This window comes from Rhinopithecus bieti, unplaced genomic scaffold (assembly GCF_001698545.2).
Source record: "Rhinopithecus bieti isolate Rb0 unplaced genomic scaffold, ASM169854v2 scaffold_6717, whole genome shotgun sequence".
In the NCBI taxonomy this organism is placed as follows: Eukaryota; Metazoa; Chordata; class Mammalia; order Primates; family Cercopithecidae; genus Rhinopithecus; species Rhinopithecus bieti.
The window spans coordinates 1,431,276-1,451,320 of record NW_016805334.1 but is presented as its reverse complement, the minus strand read 5'-3'; the positions used below and the strand labels follow the sequence as shown (position 1 = coordinate 1,451,320).

At 33.6% G+C, this 20,045-nt stretch overlaps 1 protein-coding gene across 1 annotated transcript in view; it reads right to left on the bottom strand.

Moving 5' to 3' along the window:
• EXOC5 (exocyst complex component 5) overlaps nt 1-20,045 on the bottom strand; it is a 67,441-nt gene that overhangs the window by 11,555 nt on the left and 35,841 nt on the right. Inside the window, 11 exon segments of the mRNA XM_017872213.1 lie at nt 1,972-2,058; nt 3,273-3,317; nt 3,319-3,391; nt 6,231-6,339; nt 13,843-13,990; nt 15,609-15,818; nt 16,765-16,789; nt 16,792-16,846; nt 17,863-18,003; nt 18,109-18,153; nt 19,821-19,930. Coding sequence (XP_017727702.1) covers nt 1,972-2,058; nt 3,273-3,317; nt 3,319-3,391; nt 6,231-6,339; nt 13,843-13,990; nt 15,609-15,818; nt 16,765-16,789; nt 16,792-16,846; nt 17,863-18,003; nt 18,109-18,153; nt 19,821-19,930 — 1,048 coding nt within the window.

Sequence of the window (20,045 nt, the reverse complement as noted above, 5' to 3'; positions counted from 1 at the left end):
AAAAAAAAAAAGAAAAAAAAAATCCCATTTACAATAGCATGAAAAAGAAAATATTTAGGAATTAACCAAGGAAGTAAAAGACTTATACACCGAAAAAACTTTAGAACATTTCCAAAAGAAATAAGTAAATGGAAACATATCTCGCGTTTAGGGCTTGAAATAATATTGTTAACACGTCCACACTACCCAAAGCAATTTAGAGTCAGTGCATTCCCAATCAAAATTCCAATGGCATTTTTCACAGAAATAGAAAAAAAAAAAAAACACTAAAATTCTTATGGAACCAGAAAAAAATCCTGAATAGCCAAAGCAATTTTGAGAAAGAACAAAACTGGAAGCATCGTACTTCTTGGTTAGAAAATATATTATACAGCTACAGTAATTAATGCAGTATGGTACCGTCATAAAAACAGATATACAGCCCAATGGAACAGGATATAGAGCCCAGAAATAAATCCATCCATTTATGGTCAACTGCTCTTTAACAAGGGTGCCAAGAACACACAATAGGGAAAGGATAGTTTCCTCAATAAATAGTGCTGGAAAACTGGATATCTACACACAGGAAAATGAAATGACACCTTTATCTTAGTCTACACCAAAAAAAAAATCAACTCAAAATGAATTACATTTAATACAAGACCCACAACTATAAAAATAATAGAAGAAAACATAAGAAAAAAGTTTCTTGACATTGGTGTTGGCAATGACCTTTTGGATATGGCCTCAAAAGCAGAGGCAACAGAAACAAAGACAAATGAGATTGCATCAAACTAAAGAGTTTCTGTACAGCAAAGAAAACAATTAACAGCCTATGAAATGGAAGGAAATATTTGTAAACCATACATCTCAGAGGGGTTTAACACTCCAAATATAGGAACTCAACTCAACAGCAAAAAAATAAATGATCCAACGATTAAAGGCAAAGAACCTGAATAAAACTTTTTGAAAGAAGACATACAGATGGCTAACAGGTATATGAAAAGGTGCTCAACATCACTAGTCATCAGGAAAATGCAATCAATTATCACTTTACACCCGTTAGGATGGTTCTTTTCAAAAAGGCAATAGATAACAAGCATTATCAAGAGTGTAGATAAAAGAGAACATTTGTACACTGTTGATGGTGATGTAAATTGGTACAGCCATTATAGAAAAGTACGGAAATTCCTCAAAAACTTAAAAACAGAGCTACTATATGATCCAACAACCCCACTTCTGATTATCCAGGCATACCTTGTTTTATTCTGCTTTGTTTGATTGCGTTTCACAGATACTGTGGTTTGTTTTGTTTTTTTACAAGTTGCAGGCTTGTGGCAACGCAAGTCTATCAGTGCCATTTTTCCAATAGCATGGGCTCACTTTGTGTTTCTGTGTCACATTTTGGTAATTCTTACAATATTTAAAACATTTTCATTACTGCTAAATCTGTTATGGTGATCTGTGATCAGTGATCTTTGATGTTACTATTTTAATTGTTTTGGGGTACCACAAACCATACCCACATAAGACAGTGAACCTAATTGACAAATATAGTGTGTGTTCTGATTACTCTAGCTAATGGCTATTTCCCTGTCTCTCTGCCTCTCTTTGGGCCTCCCTATTCCTTGAAACACAGTAACATTGAAATTAGGACAATTAATAATCCTACAATGGCCTCTAAGTGTTCAACTGAAAAACGTCACATACTTCTCATTTTAAATCAAAAGCTAGAAATGATTAAGCTTAGTGAGGAAGGTATGTTAAATGCCAATATAGGCCAAAGTAAAAAACTCCAGGATCCAATAAAAACAACATTCTAATAAGGATGAAGGCAATATATAAAATAATGTTTCTTTTTTTTTATCAAATGTTGTAGCAATATGGTGGAATTAAGATAAATATTTTCTTCTCTACAAAGTATTTGCATGCTGCTATAATGTGGTGTTTTTATAATTTAAAAAAATGCAAGAGACAAAACCAACAACTTGCCTGTCAATGCCAGTATCCAATTTCATCTCCATTTGTTCAATTATTTCTTTTTTCTTCTGAAGGCATTCAGATAACTTAGGAGAAGAGCTATTGTATATTTAAAAAGGAAAAAGAGTCATATTAATAATCTGAGATTTTCTAAAAGTTTTTATTACATCGATGTGTATTACATTGTATACATTTATAAATACATCTGTATACATGCATTAATATTGTTAACAAATCCAAGAAGCATATAAGAAGCAAAGTAATTATTTAGCATTCACTATGCCCAATTCATTATAATAGACTAAGGAAGAGGACCACTTAAATTTGTTATTTTGATCTCTGAGGAGATATCTCTCAAGAATATAAATGTGACTTTAAAATTGTGGAATTATTTGGTTTTCTTTATAAACAAATATCTAGTGTAATACCAACAAAAGTTATAGACTAGCATCACCAGAGTTTTAAGAATACAGTAAATCATACTCTAAAATTTGGAGGGTAACAGCCAATCCAGTTGTATTTTTAAAAACCTGACAATCATATTTGCCTTCTGAATGCTATCAGAATGTCAAAACATTCAAAATATTAAGAAACAGGCAACCCTAATAATTGTGTGAATTCTCTGCTATGTGGTATAACTGATCTTGAAAAGTAAATTTCCTTTCAGAGTATGATTTAGGGATTACAAGTGACTGTTATCTTTGAGAGTGTTTCTGGACTAGTCTTGGCATATCAATGTTTATAACAAAAGGCAAAAAATTTTATATGAATATTTTCCTCTTACATAATAGTTCTAAAGAGAATTTTGTAAAGCATGTTCACACATACACCATCTTATTTGATTCTCAAATGTTTTATAAGTTCATATAAATTGATATGAAGCTATAAACCAAACTTTACTTAATGCCTCATTAAAATCTGTCCTATTAATCTTATAAAATTTTTTGTATGTCTTTATAACAAGTGGGTACATGGACTTTGTCTATCAGATCTTTTAAAAGACGTCAAATTTGCTGAGTTTCACTAAGCTGGAGGTCCTCTTTCACATGAGATTTCAGTTTTAGGTTTGTGACAGATTAAATCTTTTGAAATACACCAAAATTAATAATATAGTGGAAAGAGAAAACAGGGAAGAAACAATATTTAATGTTTTATTTCCTAAGAACTTTTATATTTTATTTCATTCCACTTGTCCAGTCTGACATTTTTGTGAACATGTACTTTTTAAATTTAATGAAAATATACGTAGAATATTATGTAGAATGCTATAACAGTCACTGAAATATCAATGAAAATCAGATAATTTGACTAACCTTATTAGTGGCATAAGGTGATCATTAAACTGTTTGTCAAAAGATGAAAATAGTATTGGCCTGTTGCACAACATCCAAAAAATAAAGATTTGCATTCCTAGAATCTGAAGAGGGAATTCCTAAAACCAGAAAGCATACATATGTTAGAATCATCCTTGAAGAAATTCATCTTGACAACAGAAAAAAAGAATGTGGTTTTTTAATCTATAACATAAATGAAACCACTGTTTTAATACATCAATAATGACTTCTGTGGACAGAAGAGTAAAATCAAGCTAAGCTTATACTAGTAAAACTCATCCAAAGTTATTTTTATGTCCAATATTCACCATCTACTTTGCCTTCATGATTCATGTGAGCCATGAATACATCTCCACATATTTCTTATAACCAGGCCTCTTTACCTCTGATAATAGTTCGAATAATTCTCTCATTGGTCTTTCTCATTCAAGTCTCTTTATCTTTCATCCTAGATACTGCTGCCATGGTAATATGCCTAAACCGACACATTTCACTTACTGTGCTCTACACTATTTTCTCAAAAATACTCAAAATGTTCTATCTACAGATTACATACCTGATTTTATTCTGGAATTTATTCAGAATAAAATAAAAAGGGAATCAAGCCACTCCATATTCTGACCTCAAAATGTCAGCTGACCTCTGGATTTCCATTTCCTCCTTTTTGTAAAGAATAACAGATGAACTCTAAGGTCCTAGATGTTTATGTTTCTAGCTAAAAGTAAAAGACTTAAGAGACTAAAGAAAATATGCATAGCTAATGTGAAAATACAGGCTTGACACCTAGAGTTCTTTACAGGACAATGATTTTTTTGTCTTAATAATGGAAAATAAAGGTGTTCTCCTCCCCTACCCAAGTAAAAGACAAGATTACCAACCGGTAAGAAAACTGAAGGCTCCAATAACAAATGAACTTTACAAGAGAAAAAAAATCAGTACATATGTAGAAAATATGAATCATTGTTATTAATGAAAGACATAAAAATTAAGGTAATACTGAAGTACTTTTTTTCTTTATAGGCATCAGAACTCAGCTACGATGTATGTTTTAACCATGAAATTAAAATTTTAAAGAATATTCAATTACAGAAAAACTGGCACACACAAACAGTCCAGCAGTGGCATAAGTTAGTAGGAAAAGAAACCTTTAGGAAAACAGTTTAAATCAAAACAAAAAATTATTGAGAGGCTGAGGAGGGAGAATCGCTTGGAGTCAAGAGTTCAAGAACAGCCTAGGCCCCCATCTCTACAAAACAGCAAGACCCCATCTCCACAAAAAAAGAAAAAATTAGCTGGGCGCAGTGGCATGCGCCTATAGTTACAGCTACTCAGGAGGCTGAGGCAGGAGTATTGCTTGAGCCCAGGAGTTCAAAGTTGCCACGAGCCATGACTGTGCCACTGCATGCTAGCCTGGGTGACAAAGCGAGACTCTGTCTCAAAAATAAAAATAAGGGCATATCAAAATTATTACATATACACACTTTAAAAAATTTTTTAATCCCTTACTCAGTTTTATTTTTCTTCACTGCACTTTCTAATCATTTGTCTATCTTCTCCATAAGCATGTAAACTCCACATGTGCAGGAGTAGGCATTTAATAAGCATGTGTTAAATGAATGAATTCTGGTAAGTGGAGGCAGACATTAACAGATAAAAATTTCATTGTGGTAAGTGCTATAAAAAAGTTAATGCAATGATAAGATAAGGAGGATAACTGGGCTGGGAGAAGAGGGCTACTTTAGCTAGGGTGATCAGCAATGGTCTCTCTGAGAAGATAACATCTTAGCTGAGATCAGATGATTGAAAAGCCAGCCACGAGAAAAGCTGAAGCAAAAGGATTTTGGGGATAGGGAAATACCAAGTGCAAAGAGACTACGCAAGGAAAAACAATGAGGGTCAGAGTGACTGCTCAGTGAGAAGAAATGCAACGAGAAATGATGAATACATACCAGGCCAGATAAAAAGTCATGCTTCTCTAGAGTTTGCTGTTGTTTTCCCCTTAAGAGTGAGAGGAAACCACTACAGACTTTTAAATAAGGAAATAATTAAACTGGCTGTTACATGAAGTCAGTAATGTGGAGAGGCAAGAATGTACACAGGGAGACCAGTTACAAGTTGTCAGAGATAATGGTGTTTAAATTAGGGTGGCATCAGTGAAGACGGAGAAAAGTACATGAATTTGACTTATGCCTGGAAGTATATTAACAGGATTTGCTGATGGATTGGCTATCGGGATTGATTTCTGAAAAGGAGGAATTAAGGAACTCCTGGGTTTTGTTGGGGCTTGAGCAAGTGGTAAATGGTAATGCCTTTCAAAAAACTGACATACAATAATCATGCATATTGGTAATGCCTTTTAATGACATGGGAAGAATGGAAAAGGAATAGGTTTAGAAGGAAGATAAAGAGTTTCATTTTGGATATGTTAAGTTTGAGATGACCATTAAACAGATGAAGTAGACAACTGAATTAATGAGACTGGACTCAGGTCATTATTATGCTACTAATACTAACTACTAAGACCAAAAGACAAAAAGCAAAATAAGAATTTTAATTTGAATCTATTTTTTTCCAGACTTAGTTTTTAATACTTTTCTTTCTAAATCTTACATTACTCAATTCCCCAATCAGAATTGTTTTTGCCTTCATTTTGTTCCTTGACATTTTCTAAGTTACAGAATTGTAAGACATTGTATCATACATTGTAGTGACTTAGGTAGCTTATTATTCTATGATGTCGTATGTAAACAACATGAGAGAACCATTCTGTATAGTTTTTAGCACCTGGCAAATCTTTGCACTATAAAAGCTCCAACTTCATTGCATTGGACTGAATTTGACATACAGAGATGATTATACGGAAAACAACATTATGCATGTAGTTTAACCAAGCAGGATCAAAGGAATTTAACACAAGTGTAACACAAATATACTTACCAGCAAGTCCTGTTTCCAAAGCATAATCAATATGCTCAATACATAAAAATTCCACAAGAATGGTAAAAATTCTGAAGGCATTCCTTGGTAAGTCGGAAGGATCAGAGAGCTTAAAAACAAAAACCAAACAATTATCACTCCTCAAGTCTGCCTTTTGAAAATGCCAATTTTTTAAGCAATTTTTTATAAGATGTAGTCAGTGTTTCAGGTATCAGAATAACTCGCAGCTCCCCCCATACTGCGCATGCATGCACAAACACATATACACACAATTATAACACTCCATATTTGCCTATAACTCTCCTGACTTAGAGCAATGTTTTTCAAACTTGGACTGCAATCCATTAGTGAAATCCAAGTACACTTTCATAAAATGTATACCTCCCCCATTTAAATATGTATACACAGGGTTAACATGTAAAACGCATTTCTTACTGTGGGTCAGAGGTTTGAGAGCCACTGACTGAGCAAAGAACAGTCTAGTAAAACTTAGAACAAAAAGAATTCTTTGTTTCACTGGGGAGTGGAGATGGAGAAATTAATAATAGATGCACCATAAAATATGACTGGCTCAAATAATGGTTTTATCATTTCCTGACTAAGTGAACCTTTGAGATGTTATTTAACCCCACCATGCCTCAATTTCTTCATTTGTAAGATGGGAATAATATTAATAGTACTTACATCCTAGCCTTGAGGTGAGAATAAAATATGAAATTAAGCATAAAGTGTTTTTAGCACAGTATTTGCACATAGTGAGCTTACAATATTCATTTTGGTGCTGTTGTTGCTGTTAAACTAGCTATTTAGTAAAATAATTATTAGTTATGCTGGGAAAATAAAATCCTTTTTTAACAGAAAATTACTCTTGACTTCTTATAATTACTTTCCATATTATTTATACATTGATTTCTGCTTCTGTCAAACCTATCTGTAGTCTTCGTTCATGTATTCTCTTGGGGTTAATACTTATTACCTGATGTATTAAATTAGAAGTTGATAGGAATTCTACAACCCCCTTTGAATTCCCACTGATTATAATTTGGTATTACTCAGCTTCCTTCCTGGTCTTATTAATAACTACCCCAATCTTTACCCCTCCTTCATCAGTCTCTCTACTCCAATATATACTCTCCTCCTCTCATCACTGATGCTCAAAAAATGCTCTTACCTTCTTCACAAGCCATTCTTACACTCCTATTTACACCCAAACATTCATGAATAATAGACAGAAGAGGCAGATGGAAAATTGGTAAAGATATAGAAGACTTGAACAACATAATCAACTAAGCCTAACTGACATTTATACAATACTCCATCCAACAACATCAGGATATATATATTTTTTCAAGTGCATACAAAAAAGATGGACCATATTCTGGGCTAAAAAGAAACCACAAGTCTTAATAAATTTAAAATGGGTTCACATCATACAAAGTACATCCTCTGACCACAATGGAATCAAATTTAAAATTAGTAACAGAAAGATATCTAACAAATTCCTAAATATTTGGAAACTAAATAACATATTTCTAAATCACGTTTGGGCCAAAACAAATCAAAAGCAAAATTAAAAGGATTTGAACTGAGTGGAAATAAAGCACAACATACAAAAATTCTGGGGATGTAGCTAAAGTAGTATTTACAGGGAAATTTGTAAGACAAAACACCTGCATTAGATTAGGACAGAAGGAAGTTCTCAAATCAATGACCTCAGCTTCTACCTTAGAAAACTAAAAAAACAGGGGGGTTGTGGTGGTGGGGGGGTATAAAACCCAAGTAAGCAGAATAACAGAAGTAATAAAGAGTAGAAATTGATGAATATAAAACAGAAAAACACCACAGAAAAATTAATGAAACCAAAAGCTGGTTCTTTGGGGGGAAATAAATCAGTAAAATCAGTAAAATGAATAAACCTCTAGCCTGACTGATCAGGAAAAAAAAAATGACATAAATTACTAATATTAGGAAAGTGGTGACATCACTACAAATTCTACAGATATCAAAAGGATAAGAAAATATCATGAATATAATTTTAGTCCAATAAATTCAACAACTTATGTGAACTACACAAATGCTTAAAACATACAAACTACCAAAGCTGACTTAAAAAGAAGTGGATAACCTGAATTGTTCTGTATCTACTAAAGAAGTTGAATTTGTAGTTTAAAATCCTCACACACAAAAAAATTCAGGCCCAAATGACTTCACTTGTGAATTTTACCAAACACTTAAAGAAAGAAAGAATACCAATTCTATGCAAACTCTTTCAGAAAATTGGGAGGGGTGGTGGAAATATTTCCCAACACATCCTATGAGGCCAACATTACCCTGATACTAAAACCAGACAAAGACATAAAAAGGAAAAAAAGCCAGGCGCAGTGGCTCACACCTGTAATTCCAGCACTTTGGGAAGCTGAGGCAGGCGGATCACCTGAGGTCAGAGGTTCAGGACCACCCTGGTCAACATGGCGAAACCCTGTCTCTATTAAAAATACAAAACTCAGCTGGGCATGGTGGCAGGAGCCTGTAGTTCCAGCTACTCAGGAGGCTGAGGCAGGAGAATGGCTTGAACTCGAGAGGCAGAGGTTGCAGTGAGCTGAGATCATGCCACCGCACTCCAGCCTGGGCGACAGAGGGAGGCTCTGTCTCAAAAAAAAAAAAAAAAAAAAAAAAGGCCAATATCCCTCATGAACACAGATGTTAAAATTCTTTACAAAAGTTTAGCGAAACTAATCCAACAATATATAAATATGACAAAAGGTCAAAGGTCAATTGATGACCAACTGGAGTTTATCAAAGAAGGAATGCAAGGCCAACATTTGAAAATCAATCACTATAACTTACCATATTAACAGAATAAAAGAGTTTTGCACAAAATCTAACATCTAATCCTCATAGCTAAGTAGGATAAAATAATTTTCTCAATCTGAAAAAGAACATCTATGAAAAACTCCATTAGTATCATACTTAATGGTGAAAGATGAAATGATTTATTCTTAAGATCAGAAATAAAGCAAAGTGTTCACTCTCACCACTTCTATTCAGCATTGTACTAGAAGTCTGGCCAGTGCAATAAGGCAAAAGAACAAAATAAAAGACATCTATATTGGAAAAAATAAGTAAAACTGTATTTATGGGCTGATAATATGATAATCTATACAGAAAAGCCAGTGGAACCTACAAATAAAAAAAAAGAAGGCAAATAAAACTAATAGGTGAGTTTAGTTAGGTTGCAGGTCTGAACCCAAAAGTATCTGAGACAAGTCTCAATCAATTTAGAAAGTTTATTTTGCCAAGGTTAAAGACATTCCTGTGACACAATCTCAGGAGGTCCCACTGACATGTGCCCACCTAAGTTGGTAAGGGCACAGCTTGGTTTTATCCATTTTAGGGAGACATGAGACATCAATCAATAGGTGTGATGTACACTGGTTCTGTCCGGAAACGCGGGACAACTTGAAGGGGTGAGAAGGTACTTCCAGGTTACAGGTAGGTAAGAGACAAACAGTTGTATTCTTTTAAGTCTGATCCACCCTTTCACTGAATATACAATTTGCATGTCAGAGGTGGGTAGAGGAATAATCACTTATACCTTAATCTGGATCAGTGAATCTACATTTTTACACAAACAATAGGACAGAGGAAACAATGAGATACGCATTTGTCTTAGGTGGGCTGAGGGATGACTTGAGTTCTCTCCTTTGTCCTGCAACTGTGAAGACAAGCTATCAATTTACATTGCCAAGGTGAAATTCAAAAAAATGATTTTAGGGGAAAGATCTTGAGGCCCACAAGGAATTTCCTTGTGGATACAAGAGCAACATAAAGAAATGAATTGTATTTCTATATACTAACAACTAAGTTAAACTAGAAATTAAATATAAATTTTAAAAAGACCATTTACATATACTAAAATGGCATCAAAATATGTCAATTCTCCCCAAATAGAACTACGGAGTCAATGAAATTCCAATCAAAATCTCAGACTTTTTCAAAAACGGACAAGCTATTATAAGACATAATACAAAATGATTTATATAAAAATGTTAGAGGACTTACACTACCCAATTCAAGACTTATTATAAAGTTACAGCAATTCAGACAGTATAGTACAGGCATAAAGACAGACCAATGGAACAGAAGAGTCCAGAAACAGACCCACGTATAAATGGTCCATTGATTTTTTGACAAAGGTTCTAGAGTAATTCAGCGGGGAAATGATAGTTTTTTCAATAAATGAAACTGAAACAATTGGATGCCTAATTGTAAAATTATGAACTTTGATCCACAATACTGTATAACTTAACTCAAAATTGATTATACATCTTAACATAAAGCCTCAAACTATAAAACTGCTAGAAGAAAACACAGGAGGAAAACTTTGTAACCTTTGGTTATGCAAAGATTTCTTATATGACACCAAAATCACCATCCAGAACAGAAATGTATTATTAAATTGGATGTCATCAAAATTAAGAACATCTATCCTTAGAAATACTGATGAGAATAAAAAGATAAGCCACAGGCATAAAAAAAAAAGTGCAAATCACATCTGATAAATTGCAACAATACAGAGTGCTCAAAAAATAAGAAAACATGACTGATTTAAGAATGCACAAAAGATCTGAACAAACATTTCACCAGAGAGTATATATTGATGGCAAATAAGCACATGAAAAGATGTTCAACATGAATCATCATTGCATTAGGAAAATGAAAACTAAAACTATAATCAAATATCACTACACACTATTAGTTTCGCAGTTTCTTAAAAAAAAAACCATATGATTCAGTCATATCAATACTGAGTATTTTTGAGATTTATTCATGTTGATACATGTAACTCTACTTCATGTATTTAAATTGTTGTATAGTTTTCTACTGTATGAAAAACACGTTTAATAATTCTCTTTTGATGGACACTGAGAGTTTGCTTTTAATTTTTCACCATGACAAAAAATGCTGTTATGATGTTAGACATATCACATGAACCTATGAGTTTCTCTAAGAAATTGCCAAATTAATCCTCAAAATAACCACATCAATTTCACTCCCGTTGGTGGTGTGTGACAACTGCTATTGCTCCACTTCCTTAACAATACTTGGTCATCAGACTTCTTAATTTATCCCAACCTAATGAAAATGGGATGGTAATTCTCTTATTCTAAGTTGCATTTCCCTATTAGTAAGACTGAGTATTGTACTAGTGATTTATATTTTCTTTCTTGCAAACTGTGTATGTGTATCTTTGACTTGTTTTCTATTGATTTATATTCACATGTATAATTTAATTTACTGTCTCAATATAAATGTAGATTATATACATCAACATAAATAATTAAGACTGCCTCAACTCTCAATCCACTACTTAAAAGTCATGTATTTCAGTTCTTTATTTGCAAAATAACAACCTCAAGGGTGGTTATATGATGAAATAAGTTTACATACATACATACACATACACACACACACACCCCCGTACGTAAACTACATACAAACAAGATACACACACACACACACACACACACACACACACACACACACACCTCTCTCTTAAATGCTTAGAAGAGTATCCGGCACTTCTCAAAATAAGACATTTATGCAGCCAACAAACATGAAAAAAAGCTCATCATCACCGGTCATTAGAGAAATGCAAATCAAAACCCCAATGAGATACCACCTCATGCCAGTTAGAATGGCAATCATTAAAAAGTCAGGAAACAACAAATGCTGGAGAGGATGTGGAGAAATAGGAATGCTTTTACACTGTTGGTGGGAGTATAAATTAGTTCAACCATTGTGGAAGACAGTGTGGTGACTCCTCAAGGCTCTAGAACCAGAATTACCATTTGACTCAGCAATCTCATTACTGAGTATATACCCAAAGGACAGTGTTTTAGGAGCATCAACATCAATACAAATCATTCTACTATAAAGACACATGCACACATATGTTTACCGCAGCACCACTCACAATAGCAAAGACTTGGAACCAACCCAAATGCCCATCAGTGATAGACTGGATAAAGAAAATGTGGCACATGTATACCATGGAATACTATGTAGCCATAAAAAAGGATGAGTTCATGTCCTTTGCAGGGACATGGATGAAGCTAGAAACCATTATTCTCAGGAAACACACACAGGAACAGAAAACCAAATACCGCATGTTCTCACTCATAAGTGGGAGTTGAACAACGAGAACATATGGACACAGGGAGGGGAACATCACACACTGGGGCCTGTTTGGGGGGGTGGGGGGGCTAAGGGAGCACTAGCATTAGGAGAAATACCTAATGTAGATGAGAGGTTGATGGGTGCAGCAAACCACCATGGCACGTGTGTACCTATATAACAAACCTGCACGTTCTGCACATGTAACCCAGAACTTAAACAAAAAAAAAAAGAGTGTCTGGAACATATTATGTACTATAAAATTATTGGTTACTATTATTTGTTTCATACAATCTTTTGCTAGTAGTATCATTTACAAATACTTTATCATTCTGACTTATCTGTGTTTATTAGAGAAGAAAATCTAAGTTTTAATAGAGCCAAATCTTCATTCTTTCCCTTTGATGTTGATGCTCCTAAAACACTGTTCTTTCCCTGATGCACCATTTCTTCAAGNAATACCTAATGTAGATGAGAGGTTGATGGGTGCAGCAAACCACCATGGCACGTGTGTACCTATATAACAAACCTGCACGTTCTGCACATGTAACCCAGAACTTAAACAAAAAAAAAAAGAGTGTCTGGAACATATTATGTACTATAAAATTATTGGTTACTATTATTTGTTTCATACAATCTTTTGCTAGTAGTATCATTTACAAATACTTTATCATTCTGACTTATCTGTGTTTATTAGAGAAGAAAATCTAAGTTTTAATAGAGCCAAATCTTCATTCTTTCCCTTTGATGTTGATGCTCCTAAAACACTGTTCTTTCCCTGATGCACCATTTCTTCAAGAGAAAAGTCTAACTGTCCCTTTCACATCTTCATTTAATCTTACATAACAAAAATTTGATCTGGTCAACTTTAAAGTTATTTTAAATGTGAATTTAAATTCACATTTATTCCTAATTTTAAAATTATTCTGATCTCCAAAACAAAAATCCTATCTTTTATTACAAAAAACAGTTGTTCCTAATCAGAGAGTAAATTTGTATCTTAGTAAAACAAGGTAAGACTTAAAACACACAATTATATAGTCAATTCTCCATATCTGTAAGTTCTGTATCTGTGGGTTCTGCATCAGCAGATTCAACCAGCCACAGATAAAAATATTCAGGAAAAAAAAAAGAGAATGGTTGCAGCTGTACTGAAGATGTACTGTCATCATTCCCTAAACCCTAAAGTTACAACTATTTACAGAGATTTACACTGCACTAGGTAATGTAATAATATATATAAACAATTATAAGTAATCTAGAGATGAATTAAAGTATAAAGGAGGATGTGCATAGGATATATGCAAATACTACACACTTTATACAACAGACTTGAGCATCCACGATTTTGGTATCCTTGGAGGTTTTGGAATCAACTCCCCACAGATATCAAGGAACAACTGTATACGTAAAATAAATTTATAATCACTCTTACCCTATGACATCTTTCAAAGGCTTGTTTGGTTTCTTGTAAAAGATTAACCACCACTTCTTGGGATAGAAAAGTTTCCCCATGAGTATCAATACTTGGCCCAAGTGGTAAGTTGGTACGTTGTCTAATTCTCTCCTTCAAATCCTGAATACTAGTACATCATAAAGAAAAATGAAAAAAAGAAAACATTTAACTTAGATTTCAACTTCGAGTATTCCAAACTTAGTATATATCATCAACAACAACAACAACAACAAAAATGGACCAATAGCCAAGACGCCTAATTTCTAATTCCAATAACTAGTTTTGTGAAATAGAGTTAGCCTTGATCTCCAAACGGAAGATTTTCATCTGATAAATGAGTAGATTTGGATTTCTAATTTCTGAAGTTGCTGTACAATTCAGCCTTACAATTCTGACTCAATAGTAAAACTTGTTGGGTTTCCTTAGAAAGTGAGCTATTCCAAACAGGTTAGCATTCTAAGTGACTAAATAGTCCTGTTTAAAAAGAACACTTTAAAAGTTTAACAATTTTAAAATATAGTCATTTTAAGATTCTGCACATTTATTCATGATATTAAAGAAGATATATTAAACATAATTTAGCTATTCTTAATTACTGAGGGTCACCTGAAACACTTAAATGGGGTATCTTTGGAGGGTTAGACATTTTTTGCTCCTAGGATATGTAACTCCAGACTACTGTAAACTCACACACAAACACAAAAAATTCCTATTACTCATTAGTTTTTCTCTTCCCTTCCTTGCTACTACCTTTCAGGTATACCTCTTACTACTAATTTTAACTCTCTCTAATTATTATTTAATACACAACAAAATGGGAAACAAGAAACTGGTTTGGATATATGTGTGTGGGGATTCTGGATTCTCAGTCCACCGAAGTCATTCTGTCTCTTTTTAGAATCTGGGTTCCAGGCAGTTAAAGCCTGGTAGCTGAGATGCCAACTATTCTTGGAGCAAGTTACTTTCTTCTAGTCTGTAAATAATTGCAGGCTTTAAGGTATTCATTTAATAGTTTTTTTATGCTAAAGTCTCTGAACAAAACTCACCAATTCAAGGTACTATTTTCAAACTATTTTCTATTTTTTTCACACCTGCAACAGTAACAAAAAAAAGATGTGGTTCCTGGTCAATAACCTGGAACTTATTCTATCTAGAAAAAAAAAATGAAAGAAACTATGGAACTTTTTATATTACTAGTGTTCTGTTTGATAGTTTTAAAAAATTATTTTTTTATTGACAAATATCTGCTTTACTTTTTTGTGACGTAGAGTCTTGCTTTGTCGCCCAGGCTGTATGTAGTGCAGTGGCGTGCTCTCGGCTCACTGCAGCCTCCACCGCCCGGGTTCAAGTGATTTTCCTGCTTCAGCCTCCCGAATGGCTGGGATTACAGGTGCCTGCCACCATGCCCAGCTAATTTCTGTGTTTTTAGTAGAGATGGGCTTTCACCATGTTGGCCAGGCTGGTCTCAAACTCTAGACCTCAGGTGATCAGCCCACCTTGGCCTCCCAAAGTGCTGGGATTACAGGCGTGAGTTACTGCGCCCGGCCTACATTTTAATTATATTATGTTAGGTCATTTCAACATTGGGTTTAAGAGCAAGATTTGATCAATAATATACGAATCTGGATTAAAAGAACTCTTCATAAAAAATTCTAATGATAGTCAATATTTGATAAATTTGCCCAAATATAATGAAGTTATTAATGTCTTCAGTTTTGACAGTAGTATTTAACAAAAATACTCACCCTCCTGTGCCAATGGATCTCTTTTGATGGTTTTTCGAATCGTAATAGCGCTGCAGGATCATAGCACTTCTGCTTTTCAAATATCCAGTCTCCACCTCAATATAGTTCTCCAAATAGGAAATGAAAATGGATTTGATAAGCTTAGACAAGAAAGTCTGTTTATCAGTACCTAAATTAAACTCCATCAGCTTGCTGGAAAGATTGGTGGTTCTTTTCATGAAAAAGGGGGAGAAAAAGATTAATATATGTTTTAGGTATAGTAACAATATTAAGGAATACAAATTTTTACAATGTGACTTTAATGACTTATGTTAAGCCACCATTTCTTAAACTCCAGGAGAGTACTTACGATGCAGAGATCAACTCTACAGGGTTACATGTAAAAGTACAGTGAAATATTATGAACAACTTTATGGTTTTGAGAACTGTTACAAATTCCTAGGAAAAGAAATTGTGAGGCAATGAACTAGTCCAGAAATGGCGACAGTGGCAGATTGGCCTCAAGTATGTCTAATGCCATTCATCACATGTGACCCAAAACAGAGTACTGAGAGAGCTACTGTCTGTTCACCCTCTTTTGTTTTGTTCTTGTGGACTTTCCCTTTAATTTTCTATTTCCCGTTGCTGAAGATAGGGTCAAAACAGTGTTGTTGTTGAGATGGACTTCCTCATTACAGTAACTTTGGAAAAACCTTCTCCCAAAATGAAGACACTGAAGAAGAGTAATAGGGTGGGGAAAAGTCAAGGGAAAAAAAACCCCACAAAACTCCGTATGAAGCTTCTGAGACAATCTCTAAGAGTAACACTGACATTTATAAAAGCACAAGAAAAATTCCTACATAAGACTTAGAGCTGAAACTGTCGTTTAAGATTACATCACTTCCTTTTGCAGTTTCTAAAGTTTTGACTGCAGATAAATGTAATTACACTAATGCTTAAAGAAAAGATAAAGCCTAACATCCAATTCCTCAAGTTAATGTATTAAGAATGTTGTACAATACAGTCTTGTACAATAACTAGTCTATACAGCTAAGCATTTAATGCTAAAAGGTAAACTGGTGATAAACTTATTCAAAAATACCTGAGTATTTCCTCATTTTCTATCAAAAAAATAAAAAAATCTGTTATCTATTATTTTCTAATCATTAAAATTTACCTTGTATAGAGATCATAGAGATTTTGAGATACTGCTCTGCATCAGACTTCCTACATTCTTCTAATTGCTCTTTCACAAAACTCTAAAAGAAAAAGGTTAATATTCTGTTAATTAGGCAAATATTAAATTCTGTAACTTCTCAAGATATTCTTTTAAAATTCACTCCACAGTTTTGAACCTTTCTGACTTACAATCCAATCAAAAAGGTAATGTACAGAAAACAGACCAATCATAAAATATTTTAAAACAGGTTTTAAAATTTTACAGCTTCTTGTATTTACCTGTAGGGGATCTATATCAGTCTCAGGAATAAGTATTAAGAATTTAGAAATACCTTTCCTTTTAAATTGGCCTATTCTGCTCTGTGAGGTAGATCAAAAAAACAAAACTGAGAGTACAAATAATAGAGTCAATTCCTTAAAGCAGCATTTCCCAAACTGAGCTCCAGGTAATACTAGTGTTCTTTCAGACATCTGCAGGCATTACTCTAAAACAGGGTTTCTTAGACAGTAAAAGTGTGAAATGCTGTACGTTACATCCCCACTTCTAGAGAATGACAATACTATCAAAATTCCTGAATTGTGTTAAAAAAAAAAAAAAAAAAGGCAAGCATCTATTGAATGTTGTTTAATCCAGTAGTAAACACAGTTTAGGAAATGTTATCTGAAAGTACAGTGATATGTGGGTAAATTAAATTTCTGTGTTTTCCCTTTTCATGTTAGTACCATATTATTAAAAATGCTACAGACTGCTCTTGGAATTCTTGTTCAGTTTCACAAATGATACCTATTGGTGAAGGCAGAGGCCAAAAAAAAGAAAAGTCTTCAAGGCTATCTTACCACAATATATTATATTACTACTACGAATACTACACAAATTTCAAGCATGTTCTCTGATTATACTTACTGATTAGCACTTTCTTCTTGGTGAATAACAAAACATTTTTTAAAAAGCATGAGGATTCCTTTCTCCTTAACTAGATGACTATTTCTAAGGTCATTACATAAGTAAACTAAATTTTAAAAATACTTTTAAAATACAGGAAAAAAATTACATATTGCCTTAAGAACTATTTACTTTGTTACTATTTAAAATTACCTGTAGTTTGATTTCAAATACATTTTGAATAAGTTTAGCCAGGACTGTTTCTGGATTACTGAAGATATCTCCAACTTGTTTGTTCACTCGTTGACAGAGTATTGCAGCATCTTCAAATATATCATTTCTCAAATAAGCACCCTAAACAGCAGAGGCATTTTACACAGTGAACATATTGATTCTAAATGATTTTAAAACACCAAATTAGCAAAAAATAATATCCAATAAAGTGTACTGTTACGTTACCTCCTGGCACTGCTTTATATAAACATCAACACAATGGGAATAACCCTACAAGGAAGAAACACATTGTTATTATTCTGGTTCAATTATAATAATTATTATTTCAATAAAAGAAGTGTTATATGTCATAAAGCTATGTCTATTTACCAGTAAATGGCTGATAGCAACACCTGTTGGACTTAAATAAAATTAACTGTAGAAAACCAGTAACTTGATAAAGGTATCGTCTCCCTAGCCACTTTCTATGATAAAATTTATCAGTTGGTACATATCCTTGTTGAACTTTAGACTGAAACAAGAAAGATGAAGTATGTAACTGAGTTCTTCAGAGTGATTTTTGTCCTATGATCATCTAGCCATCTCCTCCAACTCCAAAACATACCCCTCACACCCACCCACCCACATGCATATACACACACACACACACAGAGTCAAGATCTTGGGAAAAGGTTTTACATATATATATATATATATGTGTGTGTGTGTGTGTGTGTGTGTCTTATATACATATAAAAATATTTATATATATTAAAACGTGTGTATATACATATATACGTGTATATACATGTGTGTGTGTATATATACATATATATGTATTTTTTTTTTTTTTGAGACAGGATTTCAGTCCCGTCACCAGGTTGGAGTGCAATCGTGTGATCTTGGCTCACTACAACCTGTCTCCCAGGTTCAAGCGACCCTCCTGCCGCAGCCTCCCGAGTAGCTGGGACTACAGGCACATGCCTCCCCACCAGCTAATTTTTGTATTTTCTATAGAGACGGGGTTTCACCATGTTACCTAGGCTGATCTCGAACTCCTGAGCTAACTGATCCACCCGCCTCAGCTTCCCAAAGTACTGGGATTACAGGCGTGAGCCATTGCGCCTGGCCTTTCTCTAGCATTTAGTTTTCCTTGCAAGAATCTGGACAGTTGTATTCAGCTGGCAGTTTGGAAATTTACTTTTTAAATGGAACCTATTTTAATAAAATGTGTTTTAAACAAACTAATTTGTCATTAAGCTCAACATAATGAGATTGTTGCCTATTAATAAATCATACATAAAAACCAGTAAGGAAAGCAATATGAAGTGCACTACTGTCTCAAGAGCCATTCTCAATACTCATTCAGATTTTACCAAAATGAAAAGTCCAACAAATAGGCTTCCCTTTCCCTAATCTGATACAAATCAAAGAAACAGACTGAAGGAAGAACCATTTCTTTAAAGCACTTTCTTTGCAGAAATATACTCCTACACAGGGATTCTCTCCTCAGTTCAAATTCTAGGAAAACAATTCTGTAATACAAGGTCCTGAGGTCCCCTGGATTTAACTCTCTTACTAGTCATATTCCATCTACTCTCTGGTTCCTATATTCTACCAGATATTTACAATCAAATTTTCTTTCTTTTCACCTGTATCATAATATGTAAAAGCAAAAAGGCAGACAATATGATTTTCCTTATCAAACTATAAAATTCATCAATATGTAATTGATCAATTAATTTTAATTCAATATAAAACCTTAAATATTAAATATATAACATTTAATACCATTTACAGAGTATAAAATGTACAAATTACTCAAAACAATGAAAATTATCACTGTGATATATATAGTTATATAATGAATGGGGGAAGTCAGAAACTATAATATATAGAACTTACACAATTTCCATAGCCTTGAACACTAGTCTTCATTTTTAATTCTTAGTATTTACCTTAAAATGAAGTAAAACTGCTGCTACTTCTCTCATTCTGGAGATTTCACCTCTTCTTTGAGCACTGGTAAACTCCTGAATCAGCTGGCATTCTAAATCATGGTATTTACCTAAAAATAAAGTCATTCAGCTCCACTGAAGCATACAAGGCATCCACGTCATTTAACAGTATCTACATTACTTACAAATATAACGACTATGAATATAAATTTCTTTTGAAGGAAT